A 21,575-nucleotide genomic window follows, 5' to 3' on the forward strand; every position below is an offset into this window, starting at 1 on the left:
GGTGACCTTCAAAGGTTCCTGAGGACAGGTTTCTAACTGCTTTCCAGAACTGGTGGAATCTCTCTCACTATTTTGCTGTCCAGAAGGACTGGGAGCTGGACACGTGCCATCCAGTTCCTCCGTGTGTGTTCCGTTTCCTTTTTCTGCCTCCAGAGGGACGCTGTTTGCTGGCACAGAAGCCCGGCTGCTCGGTTCCTGGCTATGCCCTTCGTGCTCAGCACGGTTGCTACAAGCGCTGTTGGCTTGCACAGGAGCATTTTCCTCTTGCTCAGGCACTTGCTGTGCCTCTCCCACAGCCGCCGCACTGCTGCCTTCACCCGGGTGCAGCTCGGCTCCCTCAGCAGTGACGTGCCGGGCTTCCAGGCCCACCCGGACCTCCTGACAGTGGTTATTCAGGTTGGGATCGCTGGACGTGCGGGTCAGTGGGCTGCTGGAGTCGCAGGCTGAGAGCAGGTCATCCATTGATCTCGTCTTTGGCAATCTAGAATCCAAAAGCAAACAGACTTCAAAACAAAACTCCTGAAACTTTCCTCAATTCAGTCAAAACCGAGATGAGGGAAGGGCTATGTTCTTAATGCCAGATCATGGGGTGGGTGGGGAGGGGAGAGCTGAAATGCACAACACTGTGGGTGTGACCTCCACAGTCTGCCTTTTTAGGTGCAGCAGGGAACTGTACAAGTTCTTCGCCAAGCGGCTGGAGAGCAGACCTCTCCAGAAAGAGAACAGAGCTGTTGCTCTCCACAGGGAAGATAAGAACAACAGGTGAAACAGAGGAACTACAATGAGCAAGGAGAGAAAGAAGGGCCGGTGGGTAGATGGCAACCTAGGCCTGGAGCTCCAGGCTCTTACCTGTCCAAACATCTGCCACTGAACTCCTGGCTCTGAGATCCGGGGGGCAGGTAAATGTCCATATCGTCCTGTCCCAGAGGATGCGGCAAGGAAGCTGGGAGGTACACGGCAGTCCAGACGTGCAGCGCTCGCACGTGGCACACAGGATGCAGCACCTGCAACAACCACTTACCATCAGAGACAAACACCACAGGAAACCCCCTCCAGCCTCTCCTCACGCAGGCCGTGGTGCCTGGCAGGCAAAAAGCCTGGAAAGCTGGGCCAGGAGCTCTACTGACCTGCTCAGACCCTGGCATGTAGAGAAGGTTGTGGAAGTTCTTATTGCCAGCCCGCAGGAGGGACCACACAGAGCAGGTCCGCTTGTAGATGTTGTGCATCTCTCGCTCGCAGGGACTGTTCCCAAGGAAGGTCCCGTAGAGGCAGGAATATGTGTGCTGCACCAGCTTCACCTGGGGCATCAGAAGGGGAGCAATTGTCAAGGGTTTTGGGAAACGGTGTCTCCTGTCTACAGGAGAAACATCTTCCCGTGCTCTGGGGCGGCTCACACACCTCCTGCCCAGCTGGTGACTGTGCTGCTGTCCTCGCTGTCACACAGGGCAGGACAGAGAGGTGACAGCAACAGGAATCACTTAGATTACAGTGAAAGCAACAGTCAACTGATGCCATACCCACCCCTCTATAACCTGTATTATGTCATAAACCAGAGATTAATAGCTATCGTTTCCCTAACTTATTTAAAAAAAATGTTTCAGGCTCATATTGCTCTGATATGCAAATCAGGCTTTTAATTAAAACACAGCTGCTGACGGTATCTGACATCACTGGGCTAAGAAAAGGATCTGGAGAAGTGATTCAAAGAAACCAAAGAATATAAACCCTTCATCACTGTGCAATCTGCCAGGTACTCTGAGCCCACATTAACCCCAGGGAGGAGAAGGAAATTGCAGGCACCTAACAGAAGCCAGCAAAAGCATCACACATACACAGAAGCAGGTCAAAATACCACAGGTGAAGGGCAGGGCTGGACCCACACAGCGAAGGTATGTCAGGAATGACAGCCGAGAGGCCAAGCACTACTCAGAATCTTTCCTGTTTTTAAGGAATTCAATTTTTTGTTTTCTTTCAACTACAATCCTGTGAAATATCATTGCCTTCCCTCTGCGCTTCTGCTCACACCTGGCAAAGCATAAAGAGATGTTTGTATGCGTGTTTCTTACCAAAAAAGCTTCGTTAAATTCAAAGAGGCAAGGAAACTGCTTCAGAAGCTGATGAACGGCGTCCAGCCACTGGAGAAAAACTGGGCACTGCTCATTCTGATCTTCCACCTTCTCCTGGTGACCACAGCGATCACCAAACTTGTGACCAAAATCCAGCCAATCTGATTCAACAAGCACCTGGAAGCCCTGTGAATAAAAGAAATAATAATAAAAAAAGATGACTGCAGACACTTGGCTGTAGGCATGTAGAAGGACAAGGCAAGTGCCATCTGCCAGCTGTGCCAGGCAAACTTGAGACTTCTGAAGGGCTGGAAAGGAGGCTGTGCCTGGTTCGGGAGCAAAGCCACCTGAATGTCCAAACACAAATAAACAGCTGGTATTTCTATAAAATAAACAGCTTGGCGAATATGCACAATTAAGAGTAGGGAAGCAGCTGAATCTTGAACACAAGAGGTTATTCACCACCAAGCTGGAGTGAGGTACAGGTCACCAAAGACAGGCAGGAAGAGAATGTGGGAAAAGCCAGCATCCACAGTCGTAGCTTTGAAATGCCACCAAGCTTCCTGCCAAATACGATCCTGCTCCTTTCTCCAGAGACTCTGAGACAAAAGCTGCCTTTTAACAGACACGAACTCACAGCACAGCACAACTCATACCTCCATGGTCCTGTAGTAAGGATCCAGAAGAATCTTTGCCAACGCTACAATCTGTGGAGTCCTGTCCCAGCCGTCTGAGCAATGAACCAGCACCGGGCGCCCTTCTCTGTCAACCGCGCTGGAGACCAGCACCGCTGCCTTCAGCATCACAGAAAGGTGCTGCAGCCACTTGGTACTCTCCAGGGCTGAGAGCCAGCTAGAAGGTGTGCAAAAAGCAAAAAAATGGTTGCTTAGCTCTCCAGTGGGAGAAAAAAAAAAAGAAGGTATCTTTTAAGCTAAGTCTTTTTAGAGTCCTCGGTGAAAATCAGCCTTTTCATGTTCAAGAGGAGCCAGCCAGCCTGGGAATACGTGAAAAGAATCCAAACCCTAATTTCAGTTTTTCCCCAATACAGCTACATTTTAGAAACCCTCCGAGGACACACACAGGCAGCGTGTGCAGTGCTGCAAACCCTTCTGGATTACCAGGGATCAAAACAAGCACCATTCAAGCACTCTTGTGAGCACTTTCCTATCCCTCCATCTTTGGGGTAGAAATCTGGGATAGAAGAAACGGAAAAGGGAGAGAAACCCCCCAGGACAGTAACAAGGATTGGTGTCAAACTCAGCTAGAAAACAGCCACTTACTTGCTGGGGTCTGGCACCTGACTGCAGACAGCCCGCAGGTACTGGAAGCTGTTCCGGATGGAGTGGATGTTGGCCATGCCCATGAACACCACTTCACAGTTCGGGTAATACTCTGAACACAGCAGAGACAGAAAGGTTCAGAGAGAGCTGCTGCCACCTCAGCCACTGCCTCCAGAGACCTGGTTCAGCCGTCCCCTCACGGCACCATTTCTGGTCACCACGTAGGGGTTTTCCTACAAAAGCCTTGCGAGCCAGCAGCGATAAATCTGGCATAACGGACTCTAGAGGAGCAAGAAGGGGAATGTGCTCCCAGAGACACAGCACCAAAACACTGACCCGACCTCTGACTGTGCTCTAGGACCCACTTGACCAGGCAGGTCCAAGGGGAAGGGGATGAGCTCAGCCCCCTGTACCTTCACATTCGCAGCCGCCTCCCTTCGCTCTGTTGGCCACAGCTGCGGTGTAGGACCTGGCATCAAGAATCAGCAGCTTCTGAGGAGTTCCTGCGTTCTCCACGCCTGAACACGCGGTCAGGGACGAGTCTGCAGAGACAGCAGAGACTGAGATCCTGGCATCTCCCTCCCTGCTGTGACAGTCCTCCAGTGTCACCCAACACTGGCCACAGGTGAGCGCAGAGTCCTGTCACCGCACTCAGGGTGTGACAGGGATTGTCCTTCTGGACATGGAGTTGGAACCTTGCTTTGTAACAGCCCTGTTAACAGCAACACTTGGGTGCAGGAAGCACTAACTGCTTCACATGTCTAGGAGAGGGTGGAAGGGAGTGAGCTGTCTCACCGAAGTCGGCATCGCAGGCCTCGCTGCCGTCGCTGCTGGCAGTGTGCGGCACACCGCCAGACGCCTTCACGCCAGGGTTCAAGGCACAGGCTTTGGCAATAGATGTCACAAGGTACTCGTCGTCAGCGTTTCGCCAGCCCCACCAGCTGATTTCAGGCTGGCTGCAGCGTGCGATCACCGCCCCGTTGCGCACGTGCCTGCGAAGGAAGCGAAAACCTTGTGAAGTCCCCAGGAAAGGTGAGGAACAACCCCAGCAAACTTCCCCTACGGCAGCACCCGGGCAACCCTCCTCACTGCTTTACCCCCTGTGCTTACTCTTGCATTTGAGCAGGGAACCAGGGCAGGGCGTTTCAAATAACCACGATCCATGACACAAGCAGTGACACGGAGGCTGTCCCTCGCGCCCCAGCGGTGAGGAAGAGAAGGTGGCCAGGAGTAGCAGGGGTGCAGGGAGCGGGACCGGCTGGCAACCTGAGATGGCAGAGGAGCGGGTCTCTGTCGGGCACAGCCCAGGGGCCGCTGCGGCTTGTGGGACGTCACCTCCAGGGCCAGCAGCTGCGCCCCGCGACTCAACCGCTACTGAAATGGATGGGGAGTTTCTGCAGCAAAGGGGAAGCTTCCAGTTGTTCCAGCCATGAGGCTGCAATTCTATTTTAAGTGCTTATTTGCATAATAAATATATATCATTACCTATAAATGTATCATATATATTACTGTATCTAGATAAATACAGATAGATAAATATTTACACATTAAACCAAGAGGAGAACTTTAATTAATTATGGTTGAACTTTGGGAAAGTACTATTTATTTTAATGCTGTTCTGGTCTCCCATTATCTTCCTTTTTATTTTTTTTCATTCTTCTTTTTTTTTTACTCCCTTAAAGTACATACTGCTTGTTAAACCATTTCATTTATCGCTAGTAAGGTAGAAAGATTAGCTCCCTCAGCATTAGACTGGTTAGATTCTGGGTAGAGGCCTGAGCTCATGTTTATTAACAACCCCTAAAATGCGAACCCTACCCTGGCTGTTGCTTACTGACAGCTGGCACAAAGCCTGAAGTGGGAAGAAGTGTTAATTTTCGACATGAGCACACTAGTCAAGTCATTCACAAATGATCTGGAAAGGGAACGGACCATGAGGTGACAAAGTTCCTTGTAATACAGAATTATCCAGAAGAGTCTACGGCTGCCTGGAAAAGGTTGCAAAGGATCTCATGACACCGAGCGGTAAAAAGAGAGTATGAAATTTAGTATTAATAAATGAAAAGTATTTACAGATGATCAAAACATGACCCCAGCCGTGACTTGGAGCAGTGCAGTACAAATCAGCAGACGAATCTCAAAGACTCTGAAGTCACTGCGGAGCTCTCAGAAAGCCTCAGCTCAATGCTCAAGAGAAGCAAAAAGGTTAAGAACGGGCTAGCGGTTATTTGGAAAACAAACCAGAAAACATTGTGGCGTCACAGCTTACGCATCTTCAAAATGACAGAGATTCCTCCCTAACCCATCTCGAAAAGGGTAACGCAGCACTCGGGCCTCCAGAGAAGGCTGGCAAGGACTGCCAGAGGTACAGGAGATCTTCACTACAGGGACAACTTCAATAGCAAACCACACCCCACCACGCGAGAAGGACAAGAGTGGATGAGAGGCATGAAAGGTGATGAAAAATCTAGAAAAGCAAGTTTGGAAGATTAGCCTTATTTTTCCTTGTCAGAAACAACAAGCAGCAGAATAGTTGTGCCTTAAGTGTAAGTAAAGCAAGAAGCTTTTTGGGCAACAACAAAATAGCCAGTGGTCGCAATGTGAAAGCATAAATCAATTCTGAAACACATTACAGTCCTGGAAGGTAGGTCACCATGAAACACAATCGCACATTCTCTTGAATATCTGTGGTAGGGACTCATCAAGACACCAGGAAGGAACACCTGCACAGCTGTCCCATTTGTTACACGTCCCTGAGGTCTGCTCCTGGTGCCCGGCCCTTTTTGGAGACCGGATAAGAAACTGGACAGCCTTCACCACAACAGCTTGTGCCCCTCCCGGCCCCACCACCCCTCGTGCAGCACCTCCCTGGAGTAAGAACAAAGCTGTAGACAAAGCTCCTGACAAACAACATGCACGTTTTTTGGGTTTGTTGTGGTTTCTTTTTAATTACTTGCAGGTCAACAGCTCTGGTAAATTTGCATTGGTGACAAAGTAGGGGACATAATGCTCTAGATCCTAAGATAGCACATTAGCACAAGCCTCAACCCACTACTCAAGGGCTGTGCAGCTGCCAGCGAGGGCTATTGGACGCACTCCTGAAGTCTCTCATGCTGCCACCCCACAAGGGACTCTGTTGTTCCACAGAGGGTGACGACACCCGTTCATGTGATTTGCTGTAAGGCAGCACACCAAGAAAATGTGCTGAGTATTAGAACTCCCTCCGACAGTCAAGACGCCCTTATTCTCTTGAGGCAACTTATCAACAAACACAGAAAATGTATATTCGTTAATGACAACTTATAGATGGCAATGATGAAGACTTCCAAAGAAATAATATTCATGTTTCGCTAAGTCAAAATGCTGTGGGGTCCTGCTTGCAGTGCTCTCCGCTGCTGTTCTGTTTCGCAAGGTGACTTACAGAGCAGTCCCTCCCAGGAGACCTATTCCTGTCGTCAGGATCGTTCAAGGATGGTTAATAGAGACAGCAGCAGAGGCTTTGTTTATACTAGTAAATGAAACAGAGCCAAGGTGGGGACTTAAGCACCGGCCTGTGATCATCCAAGCTTGTTTGTTAGCACACCCACAGCTTTTGGCCTGTGCCAACCAGCACCTTCCCAGACAGCGCCTCAGCACGTTTTTGGGAAACGCGGGTGCCTGCACCAGAAGCTGCTCCCTCCGACAGGCTGCTGGGATACAGTGGCACTGGTTTGGGGTGCAGAAGGTAGAAGAGTTTAGCTGTGCAGGTCACTTGAAGCCAGAGGTAGGCTGCTTAATGCAATACAACAAATGTCACCGAAGAGTCACATGAAATTCGGAAACCTTGGTAGAACAAACTTCTCAGCACTGCAACAAACGCCGGGCAGGGTCAGTTTTGAGGCTGCCAGTTTCGAGACAAAGCACCGTGCCAACAAACACAAGGAAACATGGTCAGTATTGGTGAGCATGAAGCCATTGGCAAGCAGAAGCACAGCAGGTGCCAGCGGACGAACCGATACCACAACTGAGCTCGCAATGAGCTTCCCGGGTCAGGGGAGCAGCCACAGTTTGACCCTGTAATGTCCTGCAAATCGCCCCAGCAAGAGTCTTACTGGGGATTTTTGTGGAAGCTCTCCTCAAAGGAAAATGCTCCTTTCTTGAAACTGAAATGGCAGAAGGTGCCATAGTGTCTTAACTTATGTCGACAAAATTGTTTCAGTTTAGTCTTAATGACTTGAGACCCTTTCAGAAGCCAAAGCTGGAGGATTGTCTTTTGTAGCTTATCGTTTGAGCTTTTACCCTCAGATTCATTCAGAGCACATCTGACACTGATAGTACATGCCATTTAGCCCATAACCACCATCCAGAAAGCATCGACTAATACCTCTCCCCTCTCTGTTGTTTTCTGGCCATGAGACTGCTCATCCAAAACACAAAGTCAAGCAGCTCAGCTTAAACCACAAGAAAATGCTGCAAGAGGGTTTACGGAGCTGTTGCCTAAAGGCTCCCAAATGAGGTGCTTTTCCCAGATCTCGGGGTTAACCTCTTGGCTCACTCTGGCACGAGCTGAAAGCTTGAGACCGAGCGCTCAGCCAGGGGGCTGGAGCAATGCCCGTCCTCGCCCGCTGCCTCCCCGACAGCCACTGCGGTACGGACACGGGCAAAAGGGATGCTGAGAGTCTGCAAAGAGCTCTCCTGCTGACACGGCCCCAAGGTCTTCTGAAGGTGGCTGTGTAGACAGAGTAATGCCGAGGAGCGGCTGGCATGCAGTGCCCGTCTGCCTCTGTAGTCAGCTAAATAATTAATTGCATCCTCTGCCTGGTTTTAAAAGTGAATTGTGCCTGAAGGCTCCTGCATCTCTCTCCTGCGCATCTCCAAGATGGAGACGTGAACATCTGCTTTGCTTAACAGCTAAATTACACCTTTTTAAAGAAAACTGATAAAGTGGTACCTTTGGTGTCATGTTTTACAGATCTGACCATGACCCAGTGAATTCAGCCTTGTTCTTCAAAAGCTCTGGGATCTAACAAACAGTCCGGCAGTTACAGAGTTCCCGGGATTCACAGACCCGAGCGCACCTCTCCACTCTCTCCTGAGCTGTGAGGCTCTTAATTTCTTCCCCTTCCATAGAGCACAAGGCAGTCATGGCCCTCACGGACCCTCCTGGCCAACCCAAAGACTTCAGTCTTGAGGGCAAAGGCTAAAGAGTGCATGAAAATGAGGATACATCTGGGCACGCACTTGCCCCATCTTGTAACATCACTTGTCAGCATCTTCTAATCTGATCCCAGGCTGCAAAGGGTTGCGGCTCAGCTGGTAAATTACTGGGTACCATTACAGTGACATTATAAAAGCAAGGAACAAAATAATTGTTAGAGTAGCAAAAAGACACAGCTTTGCCCTCGGGTGGGGAGGCACACTGGGATAGTCGCCAGCACCAGGCCATTTTTAGCAAAACTAATCACAAATACAATTAACTTCTTAGCTGATTTGGCTGCAAAGAGGGAAAGGCTCCACACGATAAGCAGCGCTCATTACTCCTCTGCTGTACAATTTAGATCTTCTGGAAGTAATACACTATGTTCTGCCAGCACCTAACAGCAAACCACGTAACATGAAGATGCAGAGTTAAGGTATGTGTAAATTCACCGGGTTTGTTTCCTGGCTTTTGTACTTCCCAGGGCTGTCCTTCGTTGCGCCACTCTGACATTTTCAAAGCTTTTTACGTAAGGCTAGAAACCGTAACGTACATTTTACAACGTGCACACTGACTGGATCCACCTATTTGATCAGCCTCCCATCTCTTTCAGCCATGTCAGTCTCCTAGAATCACGTTTAATGAGAAACCACCCCCCAACCCAACCCTTTATTTGCTGCGTAGCCTCTGTATAGATTATTTTTTGGAAGGTTGACCAGGGAATATTTACCAGCTATTGAATCAACAAAGTTCAGCCACATGCAAACATTTCACTGGGTTATTTAAATGCTGTCAAATTCTCAAAACTCAGTCAAAACAGAAGTGATTCGCACTAAGGTACGTCCAGGCCTGAACGTCTAGTTGAGAGCAGGGCCCCAGAGCAGGCTCACTTTGGCTGAGATTTCTTTTCAAAGTAGCAGCTCAGCAGGTACCAACCAATAAAAAAAAGCTTTGAAACTCAAAGAAAGAGGATTTGAATTTGATACAGTATTCTTGCTCAATCTCTGATAGAAGAGTCACCCACATCTTCAGATGTAGGTAGAGGCAAAAGGAACACACATCATGAGGCTCAGAACGCAGCGGTCGCTGTCACGCCTTGCTCCAGAGCCCGGGACACACGCTCTGCTAACCCGGCCTCCCAACGCCCTGCACACAACTAAGAGGAAAAGAGCAGCTGTTGTGGGTTTGGGGGAAGTATCTGGCTTGGTTTACCTGTACACCACCACAGGGATCCTTTTCCACGACCTAAACGAAGCCACGTTCTCCAGCTCCTTGTCGGTGATCCAGACAGGGACCAGCAGCTTCTGGGGATAACTGGAACAAAGCCTGGAAAAAAAAGAAAGCACAAAGGCAAGATGAGGACTCGACAATCAAAAATCTGCACCAGAGAAGGTGTGTGGAGAGAGGCGAGGAGCAGCTCTCATTTCCCCAAACTCAGCATGCAGGACTGTGGCTCTTCCTCTTCGTATCGGTCTCAGCACAGTCTCAATGTGGGAAAAAGGATTCAAGAAATGCTGTGAGGAACAAGCTGAGAGAAGACAAACTCCTTTCCCTTCAGGCCTCACTACCAGGCCCATACCAAGTACTCCAGTAATTCCCAAGGACGCTTTGTGAAACATCCTCTGGATTTAAGAATTCATGAGGGTTTGGGGCAACAGTCATTAGTTTAGTGGGGGTTTTGGTTTCTGGCAAAGGACGATCTCCCACTTTCTGCCTCGCAGAAAACAGGTCACCAGTGATAAGCTTTACCCATTTCTCTGCGAGGAAGACAAAACTGCCCAGAAAGATGGCACTGGCAATTTGGTGTAGGTTGTAATAAAATGACATGAGGGAGACCTAAAGAATACCTTGCTTGGTGGGGCGCCAGAAATCAGATTCCTAATATGCATCTGAACACGTGCCAGCAGCGAGAGGAATGTGATGGGCAAGTCCCTGCCGATCCGGTCCCCCAGGGAAGAAACTCAGCGTGTGCACAGCTAAGAGCAGGGGAGACCCAACTCCTCAGTCCCAAAGGAGACCCACACCTGAATGAAACCCGAGGTGTAAAGCCGTTGGGCTGAAATGGAAACGCAGCTGGTGGGAAGTGGGGTGAGGTGGGAAGAGGCGACAAGATCACAAATGCTTAAGGCCCAAGAAAGATGTTAAAAACCCGATGGCAGGTACATCAGCAGCGGTGGGGAGGCAAGGGAAAAAGAGGGAAAGTTAACCAACACGTGGAGGAGAAGGGGAGAGAGCGATACGAGTAAAAGGAAGCACAGGTGGAAATCCAGGAGCGCAGGGGCTTTGTGGTTCCAGCAGCTGCTGTCCAAGGCAGAGCACTGCGGTGCTGGGCCAGGCAGCCCAGGCAAAGCCCTCCGTGGCCAGGAACATCAGAGAGCAGCTCTAGCTCTAGGCTATATCCCACACCACTTAAAAGGAATGTTTTGGGGCAGATGGGAAGCAAACTGAGGGGGATGAAACTACCAAGCTGGTATGCTCCAGAGGGTGGCCCGGTGTTGCCGAGTCCGGGCTATCCCAGCTGACGGCAACAGGCACGATACAGTGCTTAGCGCTATTTATTTTGTGATGCTAGCAAGGAACTGCCCGTCACGCTAGAAGACAGAACTTCACACAGTGTCTAGACAGCTTCTCAGAAAGCCCCAGGCAGAAAGCAAGGTTGGTCTATGGGATAAAAACAACAGGGTGAGGAAGAGGAACCCAAGAACAAAATTAAAGCTGTCAGGTAAGTAGCTGAAGACCAGAATGTCTGTGGTAGTGTGCCTGGGCTTGGACATCTCTGACATGCTTCAGATTCCACGTGTAAAGTTGGTCAGGAAATTACAGAAGCATTGAAGTGTGGCTGAGAATGAAGGTGTGTGGAAGAGGGTTAGCACCTGTTAAGATCGGCAGCAACTTTTGCAATAGCTGAGTCTGTACAAGAACAGGCTTCATCAAAATGAAAACAGATTCAGTTCCCTGCCACTTCAGATGAAACACTGCAAGAGATGTCTTAACCTAAAAATTAGGGAGAGTCAGCACAGGAGAGGTTCAGGAGCATATCTTCTAAGAGTTGAATCACTAAAATTCTGTAGCTTTAGGAAGCCAGAAAGACAGAACTCAATAAAATTCAGGTATGAAAGAGGACAGCCTGAAGAATTTATGCCAAATTTAAGCAGGGTGCACAAAAACACACAATGAGGTCGAGACAAACAGAGCTGTGCTTCTAGGCTAGAAATCCAAAAAATAAAGCAGAGGAACTGAAAAGCCATGATAAAAAAGTACGAAGGCTAAACAGCTTCTTATATTCTTGATATAAGGAAGATTACACGTGCCACCCTAAATTTTAGAGTACAAGCTTTGTAGGAAGGTCAAAATAGGTGGAGCTAGTGAACAAAGCGTGGTACGTTCCAGGAAAATATGAAGGTAAAAGTAAGTGTGAGGCTAAGAGTCACCAGCACCCACAAGCAATGCCCAGTGTGCAGGGATTCAAACCCCAAACCTAACCAGGGCAGCACAGAGGCTCCGCTGCCAACCGCCGGAGCGACAGTAACGATACCCACGAGGGGCTGGGAGAGATGCAGAAAGGCTGCGAGGGCAGAAACCGTCACGGGAGACTTGTATTGCTGCTACATAAAACACATCAGCATCATGGTAAGGCACAAGACAAGGAATTTTAAGATGGGATCGGCTGCTTCTTGGTGCTTCTAGCCAAATCATACCAAAGCACACAGCTCTTCCTTCGGTCCGAAGCTGCTCCAAACGAGAGTAACTGAAAAATCACTTTATAACCGGAGTCATCAGACAGTAGAACTCAACAGTATTTTTAGAAAGGATAAGTCTCCCACGACAACAAAAATGAGGTTCAGAAAATGGGAGGAAAAGACAAAAAACAAACAAGCAAGCAAGCTTATGGAGGATATGATGGTTATTTAAATATGCTATTCAATGGTAATATAAAGTGCATCAGAAAGAGGTGTCAGAGTTAAATGGTGCACAAAAGAGGGATTTTAGAAACAGAAGGACATCCTTCAAAGAGGAGAAATGTTTCCAAAGGGCATGAGAGAAGCCAAATATACACCTGAATTAGAAAAAAACAGTAAAAATAAGATACATTTTGCAGTTTTTGAGAAATGACCTCTTAAAAGATTAAAGCTCTGAAGACCTTTTTCAGGTATCTTGGAGGTATCAGCCTGCTACCAAAATCGAACGCAAGATCCAAGCACAAAATTCAGAACTCTTTGCGCTGGTGTTCGGCAGAAGATCCTGCAAAGAAGTAGCCAGACTTCAGCCTGGTTTATGACAGAGAGGGCCCAAGAAGAGATTAATGCGAAAACTTTTAGAACAACCTGCCAGGAACGAGGAGTAGCTGATCCCCAGGACTAGATAATGCTCCACACTTCCACAGCAACCCAGATGTGCACGTGGTGAATGATTAACCGCGATGTGTAAGCTATTGCTTGCCTTGGCTTGGGTGCCAGCGGAATGAAAGGTGGCAAACACGGGATCGGTTCTGCAAAAAGGTCTCCAGGGCGAATGTGGGAAACCACTGGAGTCTGACTCCTGGGCAAAGCAACTGGCTGTCACAGGGCAAGGGTAAACACAGGGCACTTGGGAAGGGTCAACGGGGCTTTTGTGGAGGGAGGTTGTGCATCATCTCTGTAGAAGGTGGAAACATCACTCAGTGGGCACATACAGATCATGTGGCTGCCCGGACATGCCTTTTCAGAAAGGTTTTTTTGAATCCTTTTGTGTTGCTGGTGTTTTTTTTTTAACAAGTGGTTCATCAAAGATTTGAATTCTTAAAAAGCTAAAAGATCACACAGAACTTCACTGGTCATTTTTCACAACAAAGGGAGTCCTAAGAGGAACCACGTCTGTCCCTGCTTGGTGCAATATGCTCACGGGGTCACGTGGAAGAGAGATGAACAGCCAAGCAATGTGGGTCGCGGAGCGGTGGCCTGAAACACACTCGGGACCACACTGACACGGAACACAGGATGAGATGTTTTTTCAGCTGTGAGGTTTGATCCCAGAAAGAGGTGACTGTAACAACAGAAACACATAAATGGGCACAAGCTGCACCTACGGACGAGGACTGGGGAGGCACAAAGAGAACAGCCAGTGAGAGAGATCCTCTCTCGGGAGGTTTTATCGCTAGTCTTTGCAGAATTATTGTCTACGTATTCGTATGGCAAACAGGAGCAAGAACACTAATTATCACTTTTCCAATAAAAGCGAAGGATAGTATTAAAATCTGTAAAGAACTGTAGCAAAATAAGATAAAATATGAACGAAGAGCACTCACAGAAGCGAGTAGGAAGCAACAGCCATCTAAATCAGTAACACCGAACTCCAGACAGCTTTTACCTCATAAAGTCAAAAATAAATAAAGCCAGAATTGTAAAAAGATCCAGGTTGAAAACAAGCCTCAACACTGAAGGAAAAGTGAATGTTTTTTTCTTCCCTTTTTAAAGGAACTACACGTGCACCAAACCCACCTTAATGCTTTAAGGCCGATATGAAACAACTGCTACCTCAGCCAGCATGGGTGCAGCAGGTGGGGAAAGCTGGGATGCGCCCGCTTCTCTGGGTGTACAGATCACTGAAGATGTGAGAGTCATGCAGAGATCATGTAATATTTTATTATTATTGTACGCTGGAATAGTATACTTTTATCAAGATCGAAGGAGTGGTTATTATATGCTTGTATTGCTCTAATTTTACGACGGCTGTCGCCAGGAAGAAGATAATAGTTTCCAGATAAGGGCATCTCAGAACAGACTTGAAAGACAATGAACAAAGCCATTACCTTGGAATATCCTGTCTCTAAGAACCCTGTTTTGCCAATGCTGGGAAATAAAAGATAAAAGGACTATAAACAGTTAAAAAGTAACCCGATTCCTGTGAATAGAGGCAGGTGGTAAGATCAAAAGCCAAGGCAGGATTTAAAGACACATTCCCCGAAGCAGCAAGAGAGAACTGGTTTCTAAGTTGCACAACCAAATCACACCACCCTGGAGATCTCAGGTGTCTGCAGGAAGCTCTGACCTGCCAGGATCCCCAGGCAGGAACTCGGCAGATGGAGGAAAGCAAAACCAGGCCTGCATCCAGCTTGCCTCCCCGGTTTGGTTGGAAATAAAACATCCATCTTTAGAGAATTTGGCTAATTGCTGCTTATTACTGGCCAGGAAGCGGACCACAGATGGTCAATCTAAGTTGAACTTTCTGAAACAGTCAGAGGGAAATCCCAAAATCTGGCAGTGGAGAAAGTGTGACGGCTCTCAAAGACATGCAGAGACTCTGCCAGGGTGACCTGGAACTGTCTGGTACATGGGTGGTGGGGATGTCTCTACAGGCTGAGACGTAAAGACGGAGGGATAGCAGTTGTTTAAAGAAAAGGATTATAGGGAATGCAGAAGTGAATACGTCTGTCAAAGCTGAAAATCCTGTTGGCTTAACGCCATACGCTGCAACACACGCAGCAGCACGTCTCCAAGAGCTCCTGCGCTCTTCTCCAGGAGTAGAAGAGAGGCTGGAATCACTGACGTGCTGGTGGAAAAGACCTTCTAGAGATCTCCACTCCAACCTCTTGCTCTCAGGGGACCACCTCCAACACTTGAAACGCTGTAATTAGGGAGAACTCCCATATCCAGGCATCTGCCTCAGTGCAGCACCGCACACCTGGGGAATGATTTTTTTTATCCCCTCTCATTTCCAGGCTGAACCTCCCAAGCTGCACCTTGTGGCCATTGCCTCTCGTTCAACTGCCACTGTCAGAAGTTTCACTCTATCACCTTTGTAAACACCCTTCCAGCAGCTGTAGGCAGCAAGCAGATCACCTGCACCAGACTGAACAAGCCTTGCTCAATCCCCAGACTTTTAAGCATCTTAACAGCCCTTCCCTGGCCTGTCCCTGGTTTCTCAGAGCTCAATAGCTTGTGTGACCTTATGAAAACTTTGTAGTTTTCATTTCAAGTAGTGCACAAACTGACCAGAAAGACAATCCGACCATGGACAGTTCGTCCAGGACTCCCGAATGTCTTCAAGGGTGAATTATGGCTCTCACATTATAAGCTACCGGAGTCAGCCTTTACAGCTGCTGCTAGCTCTGATGTTTGGGCTGTGTTACTTCTTCAATTCCATTATGTGAAAGGCGGAAGGAAAGGGGATCTGGCTCATATGATGATCTGTCTGAGGGTTATCAAGGAAGGAGGATTAGCTGGAGTCAGACTCTCCCACTGCTCTGATGGGGACTGCAAAGGGGAGAAGGTAAGAGAAGAGGAGAGTGGGGAGCGCCTGGTGGTGAAACACTCACTTGTAATTGTTGTTGATGTCAGAGACGCGCCAGACGTTCTTTAAGTCAAAGCCCATCCTCGCCAGCTCCATCTCAAACCGGTATCTCACATGGTCTCCTGGAAGAGCAGAACACCGGGATTTCACTGACAACGAAGCAGAACTGATCAAATCCAAACATGTTAGTGGCAGCTCAGCAGCAGCTGTCACAGGCTGGAGAGATTCTACAAGACAGCTGGATGGCAGGGATCTTGCTTCAGAAGCCAAAAAGGCTCGTCTCTCACGGCGTGGGGACGTTCCTCTGCATATTTTGTCAGGTCAGATCACCTGTCGGTCTCAGGGCACAGAGCAACTAGGAAACAGCCTTCTCACAGCAGTGTGGGAGCGTGGCACGGTAATTTAATCCACCTCTGCGCTCCTGACAGAGATGGCTTCCAAAGTGGATGTCAGAAACCCCACGGCAGAGGAGTACTGAGCACCCACCCCAGGCAGTTCCTTCTTCCAGACTGTGCTCTCAGAGGCTGACTCAGGGTTTGCTCTCATGTTTTAGCCTCGCCTCACAAATCCTGGATGCCTTTGTTCCTCAAGTGTCAAATCTTGTTAATAAATAAATACTGCAAAGCTCTTCACCTCATTCATATCCTGCAGCAACAATTTCCACAGTAAGTCTATTTACACTAAAGAATAACACTTCCTCTAAAGGAAAGACAGCAACATCTTCCGGTTGCTCGTGTCTGGGACATGATAAGAACATGTAGTTTACCTTTTCTCTGTCAGCTTCTTTTTAATATCTCTTTCAGCTACACTGTTCAATCTCATCCCTCCACCCCAACCTGTGTTTGGACATTTCATTCATGCTACTGCCTCTTTCCTCTAGTATATCAGCACGCTTTTTAGTCTAAAGCCTGGTTTGTCACTCATTTCAATGCACTTTGATTACGATGAAGCTGTTTAAAGACAAAGCAACTGCAAGCGAACTTTGTCCTCTCAGAGAAGGGAAATTCCCAATCCACACGAGGGCACCATCGCAGCTCTGGTTTTCTCTTTATGCATTCAGTGATTTTATTTGTGCCTGTGTAAGCATGAGCAAGACATCTCCACAGACCTGATTAGGGAAATGTCACGGCATTTCTAGGTGTTGGAGATGCAGATGGACTCGTACCAATGCTGCCTCAAAGCTGATGATGTTTACTATCCAGGGACAACACCGCTTGAGCTCTCTATCATCATGATGACGGCACTAAAGTAGGGGATGTTTTCTTCATTCACAAGAAGAGGAAAAGCTGCTTAGGTGTTGCTGGCTCAGAATGCTCCTTGTTGTGCTTGTTACTATTATTTCTTTTACTGTGTTTGTTATTCAGTCACATCTGGCCATCACCTAGATCTCCAGGCCAGGTACAGGATGACCCTCAGCAGGATAAACTTGGGCTATGCCTACAGCAGAGCTTAAGTTTATGAGCAACAGTTGAGATTGCACTGCAGTGCTTCTGGACAGAAGAGCAGGAAAGGGACAGGCCAGGAGCTTACCTGGACGGCAGAGATGTGCGTGTTGATCCTCCTCATCGACACAGACTCCTAAGCACCACGCGTGGTAGGCAAAAGCAAAGAGGTCTTCAGGCTTAGTAGGGCGGGCAATGGCTCGATTTAGCCTCTTCAGCCACTCCTGGCACTGCTTAAAGGTGGAAAAATGGCACCTGCAAACCCAAATGCAAATCATCCTCAGTGGTTACGTTCATCCAGCCAAGATGCACTTAACCAGGAGAAGGAACAAAGTACCCAGTCTTAGTAGCCTCAGCCACGAACATAACAGCTCAATTCCAGCGGCAGCACGGAGCGAGACACCGGAGCTGCTCACGGCTGCCGGCTGCAGCAGCACCTACACCCCAGCAACCAAACAGATGGATACCTGATCACTTTGGAGTCCTTGCAGACGATGTGAAGCTGGAACATATCTCGACACTCCACACTTTCCATCATCCTCAAAGGCACCTGTGAGGGACAGATGTAGGGCGTGACAAGACGTACCGTTCCCCACGGCAGACAGAGCAGCCTTGCCCATGGGCTCAGCACGCGCAGCCACGGTTCCATCAACATTCGTGAGCTTCTAGTTCCAACTACAGACCCACTCTGAGGTTTATGAAGCTTCATGACTCAGCGTAGAGCCTCCTTCAACGATTACTTTTCTGATTTCTGTTCTGTCCCTGGGTAGTCTCCCACCTAGCCAGTTGCTGACTAAATCACACCCAGACCAGCACAGGTAGCTGAGCCAAATAAAAGCTGCAGCAGAAGATGGCAAATCAAGATGGCGAGAGAAAACCTCAGGCTCCCACTGTCTGACGCTCAGCTGCTGGTCTCCAGCTAAGAGAAGTCTCATTAAAACTGGCCTGCAAGAGACTTTAATAGTGTTACTTGCCAAGTTTAGTGCTTAAATTTAAAGTGAACAGCAAAGGAAAGACCTAATTATTACCCAAAGGAAAATGTCATCCACACTCCAAAATGAAGCAGCAAAACAGCAACTACCTGACCAGCAGTAACTAAAGATGGCATCAGGCTAGGCAGCCTTCAAGCAGCACAGTTCCCTCACCACAGACCACAAGAAATGGCTTATGACCCCCCCCAAAATGCTGTGAGAGACTATGGGTCAGGCAGCAGGAACAGGCAGATCCAGACTTACGTTGATCACAGAATCCTTGAATTTGATATGCAGACGGTAGTTGGAGATGGCGATCACAGCATCGTTTGCATGGCCAAGATACTCCACTCCCTCGCCCTGCAACACAGTGAATGGGACCTGGAAGGGAGACATCACTGACTCAAGACACACGCAGAGGACTTCGACACTCTCAGGGCCAGAACAGGCAGATCCAGACTTACGTTGATCACAGAATCCTTGAATTTGATATGCAGACGGTAGTTGGAGATGGCGATCACAGCATCGTTTGCATGGCCAAGATACTCCACTCCCTCGCCCTGCAACACAGTGAATGGGACCTGGAAGGGAGACATCACTGACTCAAGACACACGCAGAGGACTTCGACACTCTCAGGGCCAAGAGAACAACGCGCTCTGCACGGGCAGACAATAGCACGAAACAGCACCGGTACTCGCTGCCCAGCCCCACGAGACAGATCTTCTCCCGAGGATGCCTCAGGAGCCACTGAGCACCTCCTGACGGATGACCACTTGTGGCAAAGCTCTGACCACAAACACCACGCACACCACTTGTGGGCATCCGGCATCGAGGGTGTCGCATGGGGGCAGAGGGATTTACAATCCCTGCTTTCAGAGGTAAACGCAGCCCTGATGCAAGTGGCAGGATAAAGGACACAACCTCGGGCACGGCTCCGACAGGAGTTGGGAAATGCTTTGCACGGCTCCCGGCAGAGCCCGACGCGATCGGAGCCCTCTGCCCCAAGGCAGAGCGTACCTGCGGGATCCTGCTGCGTCATTTCAATGAAAGAGGCTCTTAGCAGCACTGGAACCCACCTGGCTAAGCAAGATGAATCAAAGCTTTACCCAACATTTGGTAGCAAGGCTTTGAGGGAATCTCTATTTATAGCTCTTTGTATGACTGAGGAAACAATTCACGCTGAACAAGGCCAAGTGCAAGGTCCTGCACGGGAGTTGGGGCAAGCTGAGGTGATCGTTCCCCTCTGCTCTGCTCTGGTGAGACTCCCCCTGCTGGGCTCAGCTCTGGGGTCCCCAGTGTAAGAAGGACATAGACCTGTGGGAGAGGAGCCAGAGGAGGCCGCAAAGATGTCAGAGGGCTGGAGCACAGAGCACAGGCTGAGAGTTGGGGCTGGAGAAGAGAAGGCTCCAGGGAGAACTTAGAGCAGCCTCCAGTGTCTGGAGGGGCTACAGGAAAGATAGGGAGGAACTTTTTATAAGGGCATGTAGCAACAGAACAAGGTGGAACGGCTTTAAACTGAGGAGGGGAGATTTAGATTAGATGTAGGGAAGAAGCTCTTCACTGTGAGGGCGGTGAGACACAGGCACAGGGTGCCCAAAGAAGTTGTGGCAGCTCCAGCCCTGGAAGTGCCCAAGGCCAGGTCGGACGGGGCTTTGAGCAATCCGGGCTGGTGGAAGGTGTCCCTGCCCATGCCAGGGGGGTTGGAACGAGATGTTCTTTACAGTCCCTTCCAACCCAAATCATTCCATGATTCTATAGCTACCTGTATTAGAATTGAGAGGGAAAAAAAAATCCAGATAATGAAGTATCTCTCTGTTTTTCCCCATCAGCCCAGACACGCTGTAGCTATTTTTAAAACAGGAGATCCTGGCAGATGGCCATGTTTGATTTTTGCTTTAATATAAAGAAAGGGGAGGGGGGGGAAGGCAGAGCAGCCTAAAATTCACCAGGCACCTCTTCCCTTAGCTAAGTAGATTCAGCACTGTTCCCCAAATGCCACCTACACCAGGTGATGTTGGTAACCAATTATACAAAAAATGTCACGATGATTTATCATCTCAGGCAGAGCCCTTGACTTGCCAGACACGGCATCTGACGAAACAATTCATTACACTGTAATTAGCACAAGTCAGACCACCTCATCTTTATTTTTAAGCTATTTCAACGGCTTGGATATATATGCTGCCCAAAAATTGAGTTTCCCATATTTCAGACTTCATGCACAAGTGTCAATCATATTAACAACCTCTCCCTTCTTAAGTTACTTGTACAAAAATAACAACCTTAGACTGGCATCTGCATGAACACTGTTAAAATACGTTAATTACTTGACATGAAGACAATACACTCTCCTTATTCCTGCAGTTTATTTATGCACGCTTGCCAGAGCTGTTTTTAGCTGGCATGTGTTTCTTCTGCTTACGTGGCTCTTTCACACAGCAACAGAAGGGAGAGAGATTAGAAACGGGATGGTAAAACTGCAAGAACTGACAGAGGGAAATCCTGGAATAAACTGACAGGTGCCTTAATACAGTTTGTTATCAAGCTGATGGCATCCTTTCAGTCTTTGCTTTATATCAAGAGAATAACAACTCGCTGAATACAAATTACCCTTTGGGAGGGGGGAACTTCACGGGCCTCCCTGCAGAAGCCTAAAGCAGATTCCGCTCTTCTCCCGGCAGTCTCAGCTCACCTGCCTCAACAGCTTCACCCTCTGCTGGGCTGCAGCCCCGCAGCCTTGACCCCTCGCAACTCCTCAGCCCACGTTTGCTCCTTCAAGTCAATCCCCTCGTTGCCACATTTCAGTCCTTGCTTTTACCAGCACCGCCAAGATGACTCCAATCACAGAGCGAACTCAAATGCTGCAGCAGCAGGGAGAACGTACGTGAGCCTGGCTCCAGCCACAGGAGGATGGCGAGTGCTGGGACAAGGTGGCAGCGGACTGGGCTAAAGGCAGCAACAAACACACCAGGAAGCTTTGGCTCCCACTGCTGGGACTAGTCCCTGCTGCACAGCAGCAACAGCACCAGGGGCTCTTTCAAGGGCCTTTCGCAGCAGCAGGCTGGCACCACAGGGAGGTTTCTCTTCCCAACAGCTCTGCAGCAGGACAGTGCCAGGAGCAACGTGCATTAGGGCCAGACCAATTGCACGTCACAGCTACACAGAGCTCAGCCCCGATATTCCACCTGTCCCCGAGCGTGTTTACCTGCTGCAGAGAGCTACGCAGGCAGCGTCACGAATTCTCGCTGTCAGCACAGGCAGGGGACAGGGAATACCCAGGATGGCTCCGTGTTGCATCACGCTCCAGTCGTATTTCCGAGCGGCAGATGCGACGCTGCACAGATCGCAGTGTCTCGGCAGGGCTGGGTGG

The 21,575-nt window shown here is 48.9% G+C and overlaps 1 protein-coding gene across 1 annotated transcript in view; it reads right to left on the reverse strand.

Annotated features, from left to right (window-relative positions):
• Positions 1-21,575, reverse strand: part of MTMR4 (myotubularin related protein 4) — a gene marked incomplete at its 5' end in the record, with an annotated part of 24,554 nt that overhangs the window by 2,702 nt on the left and 277 nt on the right. Inside the window, 13 exons of the mRNA XM_009877068.1 lie at positions 1-481; positions 850-1,004; positions 1,128-1,298; positions 2,067-2,252; positions 2,723-2,918; positions 3,347-3,458; positions 3,760-3,888; positions 4,142-4,338; positions 9,735-9,848; positions 15,817-15,913; positions 17,322-17,488; positions 17,701-17,783; positions 18,669-18,785. The exon at positions 1-481 is cut by the window's left edge and continues 804 nt beyond it. Coding sequence (XP_009875370.1) covers positions 1-481; positions 850-1,004; positions 1,128-1,298; positions 2,067-2,252; positions 2,723-2,918; positions 3,347-3,458; positions 3,760-3,888; positions 4,142-4,338; positions 9,735-9,848; positions 15,817-15,913; positions 17,322-17,488; positions 17,701-17,783; positions 18,669-18,785 — 2,205 coding nt within the window. The remainder of the gene's footprint in view (positions 482-849; positions 1,005-1,127; positions 1,299-2,066; positions 2,253-2,722; positions 2,919-3,346; positions 3,459-3,759; positions 3,889-4,141; positions 4,339-9,734; positions 9,849-15,816; positions 15,914-17,321; positions 17,489-17,700; positions 17,784-18,668; positions 18,786-21,575) is intronic.

Source organism: Apaloderma vittatum, unplaced genomic scaffold (genome assembly GCF_000703405.1).
Source record: "Apaloderma vittatum isolate BGI_N311 unplaced genomic scaffold, ASM70340v1 scaffold1649, whole genome shotgun sequence".
In the NCBI taxonomy this organism is placed as follows: domain Eukaryota; kingdom Metazoa; phylum Chordata; class Aves; order Trogoniformes; family Trogonidae; genus Apaloderma; species Apaloderma vittatum.